Source organism: Pseudorasbora parva, chromosome 1 (assembly GCF_024679245.1).
Source record: "Pseudorasbora parva isolate DD20220531a chromosome 1, ASM2467924v1, whole genome shotgun sequence".
NCBI classification, from domain to species: domain Eukaryota; kingdom Metazoa; phylum Chordata; class Actinopteri; order Cypriniformes; family Gobionidae; genus Pseudorasbora; species Pseudorasbora parva.
Window position 1 is genome coordinate 70,664,906 of NC_090172.1, and position 17,077 is coordinate 70,681,982.

General features: G+C 48.4%; 1 protein-coding gene across 6 annotated transcripts in view; it reads left to right on the forward strand.

Annotated features, from left to right (window-relative positions):
• dctn1a (dynactin 1a) overlaps positions 1-17,077 on the forward strand; it is a 36,051-nt gene that overhangs the window by 15,198 nt on the left and 3,776 nt on the right. For 4 of the 6 annotated variants that reach the window (XM_067447669.1, XM_067447667.1, XM_067447671.1 and 1 more), the window contains 19 exons: positions 3,241-3,294; positions 5,328-5,474; positions 5,549-5,746; positions 6,034-6,238; positions 6,432-6,670; positions 6,765-6,869; positions 6,958-7,149; positions 7,607-7,723; positions 7,796-7,948; positions 9,478-9,638; positions 10,026-10,194; positions 10,597-10,665; positions 10,945-11,157; positions 11,287-11,448; positions 12,298-12,429; positions 12,624-12,749; positions 12,872-13,014; positions 13,139-13,299; positions 16,907-17,037. In XM_067447669.1, coding sequence (XP_067303770.1) covers positions 3,241-3,294; positions 5,328-5,474; positions 5,549-5,746; positions 6,034-6,238; positions 6,432-6,670; positions 6,765-6,869; positions 6,958-7,149; positions 7,607-7,723; positions 7,796-7,948; positions 9,478-9,638; positions 10,026-10,194; positions 10,597-10,665; positions 10,945-11,157; positions 11,287-11,448; positions 12,298-12,429; positions 12,624-12,749; positions 12,872-13,014; positions 13,139-13,299; positions 16,907-17,037 — 2,877 coding nt within the window. The remainder of the gene's footprint in view (positions 1-3,240; positions 3,295-5,327; positions 5,475-5,548; positions 5,747-6,033; positions 6,239-6,431; positions 6,671-6,764; positions 6,870-6,957; positions 7,150-7,606; positions 7,724-7,795; positions 7,949-9,477; positions 9,639-10,025; positions 10,195-10,596; positions 10,666-10,944; positions 11,158-11,286; positions 11,449-12,297; positions 12,430-12,623; positions 12,750-12,871; positions 13,015-13,138; positions 13,300-16,906; positions 17,038-17,077) is intronic. The other 2 variants (XM_067447668.1, XM_067447670.1) reach the window with 1 other exon arrangement.

The window sequence follows — 17,077 nt, forward strand, 5'->3', positions numbered from 1 at the left end:
TTCGAGTCACATGAAAGGTAGGCTAAGTCATAGACTTTCAAGTAAGCTAACTAAAGTAGTTTACTCAACTTTACTGTAGCCAAACATAACACATTAGCGCCTATTTGTCTAACTTGCGCTATTAACTGCTAGCTAGGAATTATGACAGTGTGTTACGCTGCATTCACACGGGGCGTAGGCGTTAACGCTTGACGGAGGGCGTGGCTGAAGCTGGGTGCTGACGCGATCGTCATAGTGACAACAGCCAATCACATTAACTTGCCGCTTGGACCAAAACAACACAAAAAAACGCCTCTTTTGGTTGTACGTGCGAGTGCGATTGCCCGTGTAGTTGTTGTCAGCGCACTGCACAGGTGCACGAAGCTGTTAAGTACATTAAATCCTGAAAAAGCGCCGACAGCGGGAAGAATATCACGTAGTGGTCCAGGAGCTGCGTCTGGATTTTTAACGGTCTATGGTCTGGATGGTTCACGGAGCAGTAATGAACGCAATTGGCTAGCGTCTGCTGTAGGATATTTGCATATGGCGATCTGATTGGATGACGCCTGCGCTGGCGCTTAAAGTTGAGAATTCTTCAACTTCTGCCGCTTGCAACCAAGGGGGTAATCTAGCGCTCGGAAAGCGTTCCACCCCTAGGGGCGGCCATTGCTAACCAAGCCATCACCTGCTGTTAGCATCCCATTGACTCCCATTCATTTTTGAGTCACTTTGACAGTGAATAACTTTACATCTGAGACGTTTAAAGACTCCATTTGTCCATTGTTTATTTCTAAAGAAACACGACAATGCATAAAAGGCTCCGTTACCTTGTATCTTACACTATCGCCCCGCAGAAGCTGTTTTTGTAAAAATAGGCTAACGATTGCGTCATAACCAACGCGACTCTGTCGCACAGTTGAGAAATTACCGTATAGACCTGAGGAGACGCTCAGAGGCAATCTTTACTGTCTATGAGACAGTCGGGGGGACGTGGAGACATGTCCTGGAGACTAGTCTGATAAAGGGAGAAGAATGAGGAGAAGCCCATAGTGAGCCAAAAGCAACGGGAGAAAATATTTAAGCAACGTGATTCAGCTTTCACTTTCCACAACTACTAGAAGACCTACAGCTGTCAGACAGGAGGCTCACGTCACATCTGCGTCCTCAAGCTCAGTCTGAGCCGGCGCAGTTCGCTCAGCCATCAGGAAGTGAGTGCTCCTATACTGACATCACTTAACGCCGTAGAAGGCAATGGGATCGCTCGGTCCATTTCTTTTACTATCTATGCTTGCAACGCGAGTGAAGCGCCGCGACGGAACCCACAATTCAGTTCGGCAACGGATGATGTCACCCATTCAAAGTAAATGGGAAGCGTTAACGCCCCGTGTGAATGCGGTGTTACGCAAGCGGCAGAAGTTGAAGAATTCTCAACTTTTCAAGCGCCAGCGCAGGCGTCATCCAATCAGATCGCCGTATGCAAATATCCTACAGCAGACGCTAGCCAATTGCGTTCATTACTGCTCCGTGAACCATCCAGACCATAGACCGTTAAAAATCCAGACGCAGCTCCTGGACCACTACGTGATATTCTTCCCGCTGTCGGCGCTTTTTCAGGATTTAATGTACTTAACAGCTTCGTGCACCTGTGCAGTGCGCTGACAACAACTACACGGGCAATCGCACTCGCACGTACAACCAAAAGAGGCGTTTTTTTGTGTTGTTTTGGTCCAAGCGGCAAGTTAATGTGATTGGCTGTTGTCACTATGACGATCGCGTCAGCACCCAGCTTCAGCCACGCCCTCCGTCAAGCGTTAACGCCTACGCCCCGTGTGAATGCGGCGTTAGTGTGTGATCGGTCTGAATTTCGCACAGGATTAGACATAATTCTACAAATTCCCGCAGATTTCGCGCTCATATCTGAAGTGCGCACATACCGTTAAAAGCCGACCTCTCACATACAAGTAAAAAAAAAAAAAAAAAAAGCTCCTTTTCCCAGCTTATTAATGATCAAATACACACAAAAATGTTACACTGTTCATCTGTATTAACGTAAATACAGTCTTAAACAGTTCAGGAAGAATGAGCAACAGGAACAGTGTTTCCACACTCGCGTCAGGTCTTAAAGGGGCAGCAGTTATTCAAACTACAAAAAGACAAAAGATCACTTGCTGCTCTTTACTGATTAACTTGTGTAACTTTAACAGATTCATATTTAATTTTTACAATGAAAATCCAATGTTATTTTAAATTTGATAACTTGTTTATTTTTTTAATTCAGTTTCTCACCTGAATACAGTTAGACCTAGGCCCACCTGATTTATTTGTGCGATTGTTTTTGCTTATTTGTTCTTATTTTATTTCTGTTTTCTCTGTTTTTTTTTTTACCATTTGAAGTCAAGCTTTCTTGTGCTCTATGTAAGCTACTGCAACACACTTATCCCATTGTAGAACACGCACTGTAGGCTAAGCATATTTGTGAGATAATTGTAATGGTAATTGATCAATGTTTATGAAAAAAAAAAGCTTAAGCTTTATCATATAAGATATTTATTTATCATCTCTTCAGAAGAAATATTTGATTACCTAGACTTTTAATAGACATACACACAAAAAAAAGAAATTAATTAAAATTAGAAAAGGTCAATGAGCCGAAACTGATTGACTGTCTACCTCAAAGACGAATGTTTGCATTTTTAAAAATCTTCAATAAATGAATTGAAAGTGAAGTGAACCCGTCGAGTGATTTTGTTTAGGGTAATTGTTTTTACAGTTACCCCAAAGGCAGGTTAGATAGTAAGCACAGTCTACTTAGACAGTGATACATTTAAAATAAATACAACTTGTGATTTGGTTAAATATCTGATCCTTCTGCTTTACGAAACACAATTTTGGCTGTTTATAGCATTATTTTCTTTTTAATGTGATAACACTAAATAATAATTTTGACAATGTATTGGTATGTAATTTACAGCGGTGTTAGGTGCTGGAAAAATCTTTAAAATTGACCTTGAAAGTGCTTGAAAAGTGCTTGAATTTTACCTTTGAAAAGGTGTACGAACCCTGCCAACTGTTATTCTGATGAGTTTCTGTGTGTTTATATGATGTTCTCCTCACATTAATGACACGAGAGAGTGTGTGTGTGTGTGTGTGTGTGTCTGTGTGTGTGTGTTGATGAATCCAACTAGAGATGCACTGACTGTGTGAGTGTGAGTGTGAGTGTGAGTGTGAGATAATGGCAGCTGTTGTTATTGTGTGTGACAGTGGATCACACCGGGCCGTTTGTCCAGCTCCAGCTCTCTGCCCTCTCTCATTACGGTACGTCCAGATCACAAGCACCGGCCCTCAGTGTGTGTGTGTGTGTGTGTGTGTGTGTGTTTCACTATACTTGTGAGGGCACAAATGTGTGTGTGTGTGTGTTTCGATAAGCACTTCAAGTCACTGCTTCAGAACCAGTGTTGGGGAAAGTTACTTTGAAAAGTAATGCATTACAATATTGTGTTACTTCCTAAAAAAGTAACTGAGTTACATAATTTTTGCGTTCGTTTTTCTCACCTGGGTGAAATGCAAATTCACGCCTGAACATTAGAGGGCGACGCTGCCATTCTGGATAACGGAAGAATAGGATGCAGGAGAAAAAGCTTTCAACAATAAAAACAAACAATCTAGTCATTTCTGCTCATGGTTTAACTGAATCATTAGAGGTCAGCAGCAAGATATTGGTCAATAAAGTGGGATTAAATGCATTCAAATATTAGTTTTATTTAGCATTTAATTTTTGGAGGTTTGTATTGTATTCTGATTTTGCTTTTGACTGATTTTATTCATTTTGAGGAGTACAGAGTCTTTATTGCACAAGTGAGATGAATAAACGCTCTAGAACTACAGTAACGTTCACACACAACGCCTCTGCACTGCACGCCGTTCCTCAACAGGGGCAGGAGAGCTGTCAGTCAAACGCGTGGAAAAAGTGACTTGCATTACTTTTCTAAAAAAGTAATCTATTTTGTTATAAATTGTAATTTATGCGTTTCTTTACGAGTTACTTGAAAAAGTAATCTGATTACGTAACTCAAGCTACTCGCGATGCGTTTCTTTACTAGTTACTTGAAAAAGTAATCTGATTACGTAACTCAAGTTACTTGCGATGCGTTACTTTACGAGTTACTTGAAAAAGTAATCTGATTACATAACTCAAGCTACTTGCGATGCGTTTCTTTACTAGTTACTTGAAAAAGTAATCTGATTACGTAACTCAAGTTACTTGCGATGCGTTACTTTACGAGTTACTTGAAAAAGTAATCTGATTACGTAACTCAAGTTACTTGCGATGCGTTACTTTACGAGTTACTTGAAAAAGTAATCTGATTACGTAACTCAAGCTACTCGCGATGCGTTACTTTACTAGTTACTTGAAAAAGTAATCTGATTACGTAACTCAAGTTACTTGCGATGCGTTACTTTACGAGTTACTTGAAAAAGTAATCTGATTACATAACTCAAGCTACTTGCGATGCGTTTCTTTACTAGTTACTTGAAAAAGTAATCTGATTACGTAACTCAAGTTACTTGCGATGCGTTACTTTACGAGTTACTTGAAAAAGTAATCTGATTACGTAACTCAAGTTACTTGCGATGCGTTACTTTACGAGTTACTTGAAAAAGTAATCTGATTACGTAACTCAAGCTACTCGCGATGCGTTACTTTACTAGTTACTTGAAAAAGTAATCTGATTACGTAACTCAAGCTACTTGCGATGCGTTACTTTACTAGTTACTTGAAAAAGTAATCTGATTACGTAACTCAAGCTACTCGCGATGCGTTACTTTACTAGTTACTTGAAAAAGTAATCTGATTACGTAACTCAAGCTACTTGCGATGCGTTTCTTTGCGAGTTACTTGAAAAAGTAATCTGATTACGTAACTCAAGCTACTTGCGATGCGTTTCTTTACTAGTTACTTGAAAAAGTAATCTGATTACGTAACTCAAGCTACTTGCGATGCGTTTCTTTACTAGTTACTTGAAAAAGTAATCTGATTACGTAACTCAAGCTACTTGCGATGCGTTTCTTTACTAGTTACTTGAAAAAGTAATCTGATTAAGTAACTCAAGTTACTCGTGATGCGTTTCTTTACTAGTTACTTGAAAAAGTAATCTCACTCAGGAATAATCCACTCAGGTCACGGAGCGTCACGGAGTGTGTGTATGTGTGTGTGTGTTGGAGGGCCGGTGACTGTCCGCAGTCTGGTGAGCACTGCTGCTGGGGTCAGAGGTCACGGGCTGCACTTCTACTGCATGTGAAACATTGTCCACTGCTTAAAGTCACGGTGTGTGTGTGTGTGTCCTCAGGCTGGCCGGCCCTCTGTAGGCGGCTCTTCACTTTCCGAGTCGGTGTTAGTGGAGAACGAATCCTCTTCCCAGATGGCATTGGGAGCTCCAGTCGTTCCGCAGCCCAGCCCCACCCCCAGCGGCCCTCCTCCCGCCACCCCCAGCAAGGTGACCTTTGACCTCTGCATTATGTCACATCAGTTTGGATGAAACGAACAGCCATAATGCTGTTTGCTCCTTAGGAGGAGGAATCTCTGCGCACTCAGGTGAAGGACCTGGAGGAGAAGCTGGAGACGCTGCGGATGAAGCGCTCGGAGGATAAAGCCAAGCTCAAGGAGATGGAGAAGTACAAGATCCAGCTGGAGCAGCTGCAGGAGTGGAGGAGCAAGATGCAGGAGCAGCAGAATGAGCTGCAGAGACAACTGAAGGAGGCCAAGAAGGTGGAGCTCGCGTGCACACACACACACACACACACACACACACACACACACACACACACACACACACACACACACACACACACAACCATAGGGGAGAAACCATATTGATATTTTGCTGCTGTAAAATCAAATAAGTCATATTTTCTTCAGTGCACTACAGAAGTGATATATTCATTAGACATAATGATTAGAGAATGTAGTGTTTGTTATTATTATTATTATTATTATTATTATAATAATATCTCTGCAGCGTGAGTAATCTGGAGTAATGGTGTTGCGTTGCGCAGGAGGCGCGCGAGGCTCTGGAGGCCAAGGACCGCTACATGGAGGAGATGGCCGACACAGCAGACGCCATCGAGATGGCCACACTGGACAAGGAGATGGCGGAGGAGCGGGCGGAGTCCATGCAGCAGGAGGTGGAGAGCCTGAAGGAGAAGGTGGAGGAGCTGACCATGGACCTGGAGATCCTCAAGCACGAGATCGAGGAGAAGGGTACGAGCACACACACACACACACACACACACACACACACACACTGCCCCTACCCCTAATCCTACCCATCACAGGAAGCATTCTGCATTTTTACCAATGTTAAGCGGTATCTTCATTTTTTCCGGAGCTGTACACATTTGTGTCCTTATTTCTCACATACACACCTGAGAGCGGCCTGTCCCTCTGGTTCCAGGGTCTGATGGAGCCGCCTCCAGCTACCAGCTCAAGCAGCTGGAGGAGCAGAACGGCCGGCTGAAGGAGGCTTTGGTCAGGATGAGGGACCTTTCGTCCTCAGAGAAGCAGGAGCACGTGAAGCTTCAGAAGCAGATGGAGAAGAAGAACTCTGAGCTGGAGACGCTGAGGGCGCAGAAGGAGAAGCTGCAGGAGGAGATGAAGGAGGCTGAGGACACCATCGACGAGCTGAAGGAGCAGGTCAGGGTCATACGAATGCTGAGCCATCGCATCGACCCTTCCGCAGCAGGAGAACTGGCTCAGAGAGTGTGTATGTGTGTGTGTGTGTGTTCAGGTGGATGCCGCTCTGGGAGCCGAGGAGATGGTGGAGACTCTGACGGAGAGGAACTTAGACCTGGAGGAGAAGGTGCGGGAGCTGCGAGAGACCGTCAGTGACCTGGTGAGCATTAGTTAACGATAATAGACTGTCTGTACAAGAACACACACACACACACACACCTACCTGAATCCTGCCTGTGCGTCCTCAGGAAGCGATTAACGAGATGAACGATGAGCTGCAGGAGAACGCCCGTGAGACGGAGCTGGAGCTGCGTGAGCAACTAGATCTGGCTGGAGCTCGAGTGCGGGAGGCGCAGAAAAGAGTGGAGGCAGCGCAGGAGACAGTGGCCGACTATCAGCAGACCATCAGCAAATACAGAGAGCTCACCACACACCTGCAGGTCAGAGGTCACCACACACACCTGCAGGTCACAGCTGCTCGACCGACAGGTGCACAGGCATCAGCGGTCAAACACACTTTAATTCTCTGAAATGCCTCAGCCTCTCTAAGTCCCGCCTCTCTGAGAGCTGCTCTACTGTGATTGGTCAGAAAGCAAACGCTCATTATCATATGTGAATCTCAGCTGTTCAGCCAATCAGGACCAGAGGCTGACATTATGCGAACTGACTACAGTGTGTGAGGGCAGGGCTAAGAGATGTTGCTCAGCCAATGAGGACCAGAGACGGGCATTATTCAGATTAACTACAACCCTGATTATGTTCAGGAAGGAGAGAGAATTATTGACGACTTGTTCAGTTCAGAATCGCTGCTCTCTGTTAGGAGACAAACATTAATCTGGAGTTTGAGCTCATACCTTCACAAACCGCTCTGATGTTTTCTCCTGTGTGTGAGAGCAGGAAGTGAACCGGGAGCTGACCAGTCAGCAGAGCAGCACAGCCGAGCAGACACAGCAGCCGGCGGCTGAACTCTTCGACTTCAAGATCAAGTTCGCCGAGACCAAAGCTTATGCTAAGGTATCGCTAGCTAGCTTGCTTTTCTGCTAACTGCGCTGCGACTGGGTGCTACAGGTGTGTGTGTGTGTGTAGGCCATCGAGATGGAGCTGCGTAAGATGGAGGTGAATCAAGCCAACCGTCAGGTGTCTCTGCTGACGTCCTTCATGCCAGAGTCGTTCCTGAGACACGGCGGGGATCACGACTGCATCCTGGTGCTCCTGCTGATTCCTAGACTCATCTGCAAGGTAACGGATCGCCTTCTGGAGATGGGGAGATGAGGAGTTGAGGAAGTTGAGGAGTTGGGGAGTTGAGGAGTTGGGGAGTTGGGGAGAAGAAGAGTTGGGGAGAAGAAGAGTTGGGGAGAAGAGGAGTTGGGGAGATGGGGGGATGGGGAGATGAGGAGATGGGGATTTGGGGAGAAGAGGAGTTGGGGAGAAGAGGAGTTGGGGAGAAGAGGAGTTGGGGAGAAGAGGAGTTGGGGAGAAGGGGGGATGGGGAGATGGGGAGCTGGGGGGATGGGGAGAAGGGGAGTTGGGGAGAAGGGGAGTTGGGGAGAAGGGGAGTTGGGGAGAAGAGGAGTTGGGGAGAAGAGGAGTTGGGGAGAAGGGGGGATGGGGAGAAGGGGGGATGGGGAGCTGGGGAAATGGGGAGTTGGGGAGAAGGGGAGTTGGGGAGAAGGGGAGTTGGGGAGAAGGGGGGATGGGGAAATGGGGAGCTGGGGGGATGGGGAGCTGGGGAGAAGGGGAGCTGGGGAGAAGGGGAGTTGGGCAGAAGGGGAGTTGGGCAGAAGGGGAGTTGGGCAGAAGGGGAGTTGGGGAGAAGGGGAGTTGGGCAGAAGGGGAGTTGGGCAGAAGGGGAGTTGGGCAGAAGGGGAGTTGGGGAGAAGGGGAGTTGGGGAGAAGAGGAGTTGGGGAGAAGAGGAGTTGGGGTGAAGAGGAGTTGGGGAGAAGGGGGGATGGGGAGAAGGGGGGATGGGGAAATGGGGAGCTGGGGAGAAGGGGAGCTGGGGAGAAGGGGAGTTGGGGAGAAGGGGGGATGGGGAGCTGGGGAAATGGGGAGCTGGGGAGAAGGGGAGCTGGGGAGAAGGGGAGCTGGGGAGAAGGGGAGTTGGGGAGAAGGGGAGTTGGGGAGAAGGGGAGAAGGGGAGTTGGGGGGATGGGGAGTTGGGGGGATGGGGAGTTGGGATGATGGGGAGTTGGGGGGGATGGGGAGTTGGGGAGAAGAGGAGTTGGGGCGAAGAGGAGTTGGGGGAGAAGAGGAGTTGGCGGAGAAGAGGAGTTGGCGGAGAAGAGGAGTTGGCGGAGAAGAGGAGTTGGGGGAGATGAGGAGTTGGGGGAGATGAGGAGTTGGGGGAGATGAGGAGTTGGGGGAGAAGAGGAGTTGGGGGAGAAGAGGAGTTGGGGGAGAAGAGGAGTTGGGGAGCTGAGGAGCTGGGGGAGATGAGGAGTTGGGGGAGATGAGGAGTTGGGGGAGATGAGGAGTTGGGGGAGATGAGGAGTTGGGGGAGAAGAGGAGTTGGAGAGCTGAGGAGCTGGGGGAGATGAGGAGTTGGGGAGCTGAGGAGCTGGGGAGTTGGGGAGCTGAGGAGCTGGGGGAGAAGAGGAGCTGGGGGAGATGAGGAGTTGGGGAGAAGAGGAGTTGGGGAGCTGAGGAGCTGGGGGAGATGAGGAGTTGGGGAGAAGAGGAGTTGGGGAGAGCTGAGGAGTTGATAAGGACCCTGATAAGGAGAGCCAGATCTCTGCTCTGTGTTCTTACTGTGAGCTGTGTGTTGCAGGCGGAGCTGGTCAGCTCGCAGGCTCAGGAGAAGTTTGATCTGACTGGGGGTGCAGTGGAGCGGTCAGGCCTTCGCGGAGCCGCCGGAGAACAGCTGAGCTTCGCATCCGGCTTGGTGTACTCTCTGACCCTTCTGCAGGCCACGCTGCACAAATACCAGCTGTACGTGTGTGTGTGTGTGTGTGTGTGTGTGTGTGTGATGGGTAGGGCCAGTGTAGGGGGATGGAATGTACAGTTTGCATAGTGTAAAATCCTTTACACCTAGGCCTGTCACAATAACAAATTTTGCTGGACGATATATTGGCCCAGAAATTATTGTGATAAATGATAATATTGTCATTCTGAGACCATTTTCATCTAAAATAATGATAATTGCATAATAATGCAGGTACACTTTGCAGGAAAGTCCACAGAATTCACAAAACATAACGTGTGTGTGTGTGTGTGTGTGTGTGTGTGTGTGTGTGTGTGTGGTGTGTGTGTGTGTGTGTGTGTGTGTGTGTGTGTGTGTGTGCGCGCGCGCGCTCTGACTGCTCTCTCTCTCCTCAGCGCGCTCAGTCAGTGTGAGGTGAGTGTGTATAAGCGCATGGGTTCGCTTTACTCGGAGATGAGCGTCCACGAGCGTTCACTGGACTTCCTGATCGACCTGCTGCATAAAGACCAGCTGGATGAGACGGTGCAGGTGGAGCCGCTCACCAAAGCCATCAAATACTACCAGGTGTGTGTGTGTACCTCTCTAAAAGGAGACCTTGGTGCAGAAATAGCTCTCTAATGTATTAATTGCAGGTCATTATTGAAGAGTGCTTATGTTACACACACTGACCCTGGTGGCCTTGTTGTATAGTAAATCATGATGCCTGTATGAAGGGTACCGTCAGGTCCCCTCTTGGCATGTTTAAAAAAAAAAAAATGCTTATTTAAAGTTATATTATGAAAAAGGACCTTAAAAGAAAATGTTGTATGCCATTTTTTTTTTCTTCAAAATGACTAGAAACACAGGTCCCCTCTTGGTCAGTGTTAAGTGATAGTCTCCTGTTGTTAATATGGACGTGTATGAGTGAGTGTGTGTTGTGTGTGTGTGTGTGTTCTACGCTCAGTGATGAATGTGTTATTCTTGCAGCAACTGTACAGCGTTCACCTGTCCGATCAGCCTGAGGACTGCACCATACAGCTGGCTGACCACATCAAGGTACGACACACACACACACACACACACACACAGTCTCACGCACACACACACACACACACACACACAGTCTCACGCACACACACACACACACACACAGTCTCACGCACACACACACACACACACACACTCACTCACTCACTCACTCACACCTCAGAGAACAGCTACACAAGGAGTCAGAGCAGAGATTGGGCTTTCTCCTCAGATGCCATGACTCAACGATTCCACTGGACCCCATGACATACATTTTTTTTTTCGTTTTTCAAATATTGTGACTTGTAGTTCACCCAGAGTGCTCTCGACTGCATGGGGTCAGAGGTCGGCCGTCTGCGGGCCTTCCTGCAGGCGGGACAGGAAGGGGCGGAGCTTTCCGTGCTCCTGAAGGACCTGGACACTTCCTGCGGGGACATTCGGCAGTTCTGCAAGAAGATCCGCCGGAGGATGCCTGGAACTGAAGCTCCGGGAATACCGGCCGCACTCACCTTCCCTCCTCAGGTACACACACACACAGACACACACACACACACACACTCACTCTTTCACACACTCTCTCTCACACACACACACACACACACGCTCGCTCGCACACACACACTCTCACACACTCTCTGCTGTGTGCTGCAGGTGTGTGAGGCACTGGCGGACTGCAGGAAGCAGCTGAGCCGTGTGGTGGCCGTGCTGCAGGAAGTGGCTGCTGCTGGAGCTCAGATGATTGCGCCGCTGCCGGAGCCTGAGGGTCTAAACGCACTCAAAATGGAGGACATCACGTTTAACGCCGTGGAGCAGGTACACACTCTTCACAACACACACATCAGCTCACACATCAGCTTTGACAGAACTGGACTAATATGATCATACTTCCTGGTTCTAGTAAGAACTCGAGCTGCTGCGTTTCGGACCAGCTGTAGTTTGTTTATTAAGTGTTTCGTCCGGGCATGAGGAAATATAGAGCTGAGTATCGTCAGCATAACAATGAAAACTAACGCCATGCTTCCTAATGATATCTCCCAGTGGTATCATATACAGGGTGAAAAGCAGCGGTCCTAACACTGAGCCTTGCGGTACTCCATACTGAACTTGAGGTTGGTTTAGCCAGTTTGTCTGCTTCCTGACCTGGGCCCCAGTGAGTCAAGGTTTAGCTCTAAGACTATGTGCCAAATTACTAGAGAGAAGAGCAGCACCAGCCCAGGAGGGATGAATACCATCTCTTTTTTTTTAACAGGTCAGGTCTGCCCCAAAAACTTTTCCAATTGTCTATGGGTTCATGGGTTCTATGTTATTTTTTGGACACCATTTAGACAACCAGCCATTGAGTGATGATAATCTGTCAACTATCTCATCACTCCTTTTAGCAGGGAGGGGGCCAGAGCAAAAGACTGCAGTTGAAATCCTACTTGCGAGTTTACACACCTCTTTAATGTTAATTTTGGTGATCTCCGACTGGCGAAGTCGAACATCATTAGTGCCAACGTAAATAATCTTAGAGAATTTACAATTAGCTTTAGCCAGCACTTAAATTAGCTTTGATGTCAGGTGCTCTGGCTCCCGGTAAGCATGTGACTATGTTGGTGCACTGGCTCTGTGTTGCGGTTAGTGACTGTGTGTTGTGTGTTGTGCGTGTGTGTGTGATCACAGGTGTATGGCTCTCACGGACTCAACCCGTACGAGTGTTTGCGGCAGTCCTGCAGCGACGTCATCGCCACCATGAACAAGATGGCCACCGCCATGCAGGAGGGGGAGTACGATACTGAAAGACCTCAGCGCCCGGTACGCGCACACACTCACACACACTCTCTCTCTCGCTCTCTCTCTCGCTCTCTCTCTCGCTCTCTCTCTCTCTCTCTCTCTCTCTCTCTCTCTCTCTCTCTCTCTCTCTCTCTCTCTCTCTCTCTCTCTCTCTCTCTCTCACACACACACACACACACACTCACTGTTCTTATCTGCTGTGTGTGTGTGTCCAGTGTCCTCCAGTAGAGTTGCGTGCGGCGGCTGTGAGAGCTGAGATGACCGACGCCGAGGGTTTGGGGAATAAACTGGAGGATCGAGAGACTGTCATCAAAGAGCTGAAGAAATCCCTCAAGATCAAGGTAAGGAATCAGAAACAATAACACCGCGGCAATAACATCATCACAACAATAATGTATAATATTGTAATATAAAGTGTGTGTGTGTGTGTGTGTGTGTGTGTGTGTGTGTGTGTGTGTGTCAGGGCGAGGAGCTGAGCGAGGCGAGTGTGCGTCTGAGTCTGCTGGAGAAGAAGCTGGACACGTCCACTAGAGACGCAGATGAGCGAGTGGAGAAGATCCAGACAAAACTAGATGAAGCTCTCGGCCTGCTGAGGAAGAAGGAGAAGTGAGGCTTCCTGACACATCATCTCAGCATCTGGAGCTGTGTGTAGAGCTCTAAACCTGTGTGTGTGTGTGTGTGTGTGTGTGTGTGTGTGTGTGTGTGTGTGTGTGTGTGTGTGCGCGCGCAGAGAGTTTGAGGAGACCATGGACGCCTTACAGGCAGACATTGACCAGCTGGAGGCAGAGAAGGCGGAGCTAAAGAGGATCAACAGCCAATCACGGGCTACGGAAGGGTTCCGTGGGCCGGCGGCGTCTGGCATCGCCTCAATTGTCACGGGAACCACCGCAGGTACACACACACACACACACACACACACACACACACACACACACACACACACACAGAGATCTCATCTATACATACAGTGGGTACTGAAAGTATTCAGACCCCCCTTACATTTTTCACTCTGTTAATAATAATAATAATAATTCATTAGATTTATATAGCGCTTTTCTAGACACCCAAAGCGCTTTGCATATAGAAGGGGGGAATCTCCTCAACCACCACCAATGTGCAGCACCCACCTGGATGATGCGACGGCAGCCATATTGCGCCAGAACGCTCACCGCACACCAGCTGATTGGTGGAGAGGAGACAGAGTGATTAAGCCAATCAGGATATGGGGATAGTTAGGAGGCCATGATGGACAGGGGCCAATGGGCAAATTTGGCCAGGATGCCTGGGTTACACCCCTACTCTTTTATCGAAGGACATCCTGGGATTTTTAACGACCACAGAGAGTCAGGACCTCGGTTTAACGTCTCATCCGAAGGACGGTGCTCATTGACAGTATAGTGTCCGCATCACTATACTGGGGTGTTAGGCCCCACACAGACCACAGGGTTAGCACCCCCTGCTGGCCTCACTAACACCATCACTATACTGGGGCGTTAGGACCCACACAGACCCCAGGGTGAGCACCCCCTGCTGGCCTCACTAACACCATCACTATACTGGGGCGTTAGGACCCACACAGACCACAGGGTGAGCACCCCCTGCTGGCCTCACTAACACCATCACTATACTGGGGCGTTAGGCCCCACACAGACCACAGGGTGAGCTCCCCCTGCTGGCCTCACTAACACCATCACTATACTGGGGCGTTAGGACCCACACAGACCACAGGGTGACCTGCTGACCTCACTAACACCATCACTATACTGGGGCGTTAGGACCCACACAGACCACAGGGTGAGCACCCCCTGCTGGCCTCACTAACACCATCACTATACTGGGGCGTTAGGACCCACACAGACCACAGGGTGAGCACCCCCTGCTGGCCTCACTAACACCATCACTATACTTGGGCGTTAGGACCCACACAGACCACAGGGTGAGCACCCCCTGCTGGCCTCACTAACACCATCACTATACTGGGGTGTTAGGCCCCACACAGACCACAGGGTGAGCGCCCCCTGCTGGCCTCACTAACACCATCACTATACTGGGGCGTTAGGACCCACACAGACCACAGGGTGAGCACCCCCTGCTGGCCTCACTAACACCATCACTATACTGGGGTGTTAGGCCCCACACAGACCACAGGGTGAGCACCCCCTGCTGGCCTCACTAACACCATCACTATACTGGGGCATTAGGACCCACACAGACCACAGGGTGAGCGCCCCCTGCTGGCCTCACTAACACCATCACTATACTGGGGCATTAGGACCCACACAGACCACAGGGTGAGCGCCCCCTGCTGGCCTCACTAACACCATCACTATACTGGGGCGTTAGGACCCACACAGACCACAGGGTGAGCACCCCCTGCTGGCCTCACTAACACCATCACTATACTGGGGTGTTAGGCCCCACACAGACCACAGGGTGAGCACCCCCTGCTGGCCTCACTAACACCTCTACCAGCAGCTCCTGGTTTTCCCAGTTGGTCTCCCATCCAGGTACTGACCAGGCTCAGCCCTGCTTAGCTTCAGTGGGAAACCAGTCTTGGGCTGCAGGGTGATACGGCTGCTGGCCGTGTTATATTGCAGCTATTTGCTAAAATCGTTTATGTTTATTTTTTTCTCATTAATGTACACGCAGCACCCCATATTGACAGAAAGACAGCATTGTTGACATTTTTGCAGATTTATTATATAATATAAATAAAAAATAATTCATTACATTTATATAGCGCTTTTCTAGCCACTCAAAGCGCTTTGCATAGAAGGGGGAATCTCCTAAATAACCTCTGGGATGATGCGACGGCAGCCATATTGCGCCAGAGCGCTCACCACACACCAGCTGATTGGTGGAGAGGAGACCGAGTGATGAAGCCAATCAGGAGAGGGGGATTATTAGGAGGCCATGATGGACAGGGGCCAGTGGGCAAATCTGGCCAGGATGCCGGGGTTACACCCCTAAAAAAGAAAAACTGAATGAAATATAGCATGGTCCTAAGTATACAAACCCTTTGCTCAGTGTTTAGTAGAAGCACCCTTTTGATCTAATACAGCCATGAGTCTTTTTGGGAAAGATGGAACAAGTTTTTCACAGCTGGATTTGGGGATCCTCTGCCATTCCTCCTGCAGATCCTCTCCAGTTCTGTCAGGTTGGATGGTGAACATTGATGGGCAGCCATTTTCAGATCTCGCCAGAGATGCTCAATTGGGTTTAAGTCAGGACTCTGGCTGGGCCAATCAAGAACAGCCACAGAGTTGTTGTGAAGCCACTCCTCCGTTATTTTAGCTGTGTGCTTTGGGTCATTGTCTTGTTGGAAGGTGAACCTTCGGCCCAGTCTGAGGTCTTGAGCACGCTGGAGAAGGTTTTCGTCCAGGATATCCCTGTTCTTGGCCACATTCATCTTTCCCTCGATTGCAACCAGTCGTCCTGTCCCTGCAGCTGAAAAACACCCCACAGCATGATGCTGCCGCCACCATGCTTCACTGTTCGGACTGTATTGGACAGGTGATATTTTTCTCCACACATGCCGCTTAGAATTAAGGCCAAAAAGTTCCATTAGACCAGAGAATCTTATTTCTCACCATCTTGGAGTCCTTCAGGTGTTTTTTAGCAAACGGTCATGTGTCCTGCACTGAGAAGAGGCTTACTATGGGGCCACTCTGCCGTAAAGCCCCGACTGGTGGAGGGCTGCAGTGATGGTTGACTTTCTACAACTTTCTCCATCTCTGGAGCTCAGCCTCAGTGATCTTTGGGTTCTTCTTCACCTCTCTCACCAAGGCTCTTCTCACCCGATAGCTCAGTTTGGCTGGACGGCCAGCTCTAGGAAGGGTTCTGGTCGTCCCAAACGTCTTCCATTTAATGATTATGAAGGCCACAGTGCTCTCAGGAACCTTAAATGCAGCAGACATTTTTTGTAACCTGGCCAGAGCTGTGCCTTGCCACAATTCTGTCTGAGCTCTTCAGGCAGTTCCTTTGACCTCATGATTCTCCTTTGATCTGACATGCGCTGTGAGCTGTAAGGTCGTATATAGACAGGTGTGTGGCTTTCCTAATCAAGTCCAGTCAGTATAATCAAACACAGCTGGACTCAAATGAAGGTGTAGAACCATCTCAAGGATGCTCAGAAGAAATGGACAGCACCTGAGTTAAATATATGAGTGTCACAGCAAAGGGTCTGAATACTGAGGATTGGATAGGAGTTAGGAGTGATTTCAGTTTTTCTTTTTTAATAAATCTGCAAAAATGCCAAAAAATTCTGTGTTTTTCTGTCAATACGGGGTGCTGTGTTAACATTAATGAGAAAAAATGAACTTAAATTATTTTAGCAAATGGCTGCAATATAACAAAGAGTGAAAAATGTAATGGGGCCTGAATACTTTCTGTACCCACTGTATACACCTACAGTGGTGTGAGCGTTACACTGTTTGTGTGTGTGTGTGTGTGTGTGTGTGTGTGTTTGTGTGTGTGTGTGTGTGTGTGTGTGCTGCAGGGGGCGTGTCCTCAACAGGGGGTGGAGTCTCCGGTGTGGTCCAGGTGGTGGACTCTCCTCTCCTCAGACAGCAGATCGAGGTGCAGCGGATGGCCATCAAACAGCTGAAGGGAGAGAACTACAGATTTAAGGTCAGGTCAGAGGTCAGCCTCGCTTTACCACTGCGCTCTG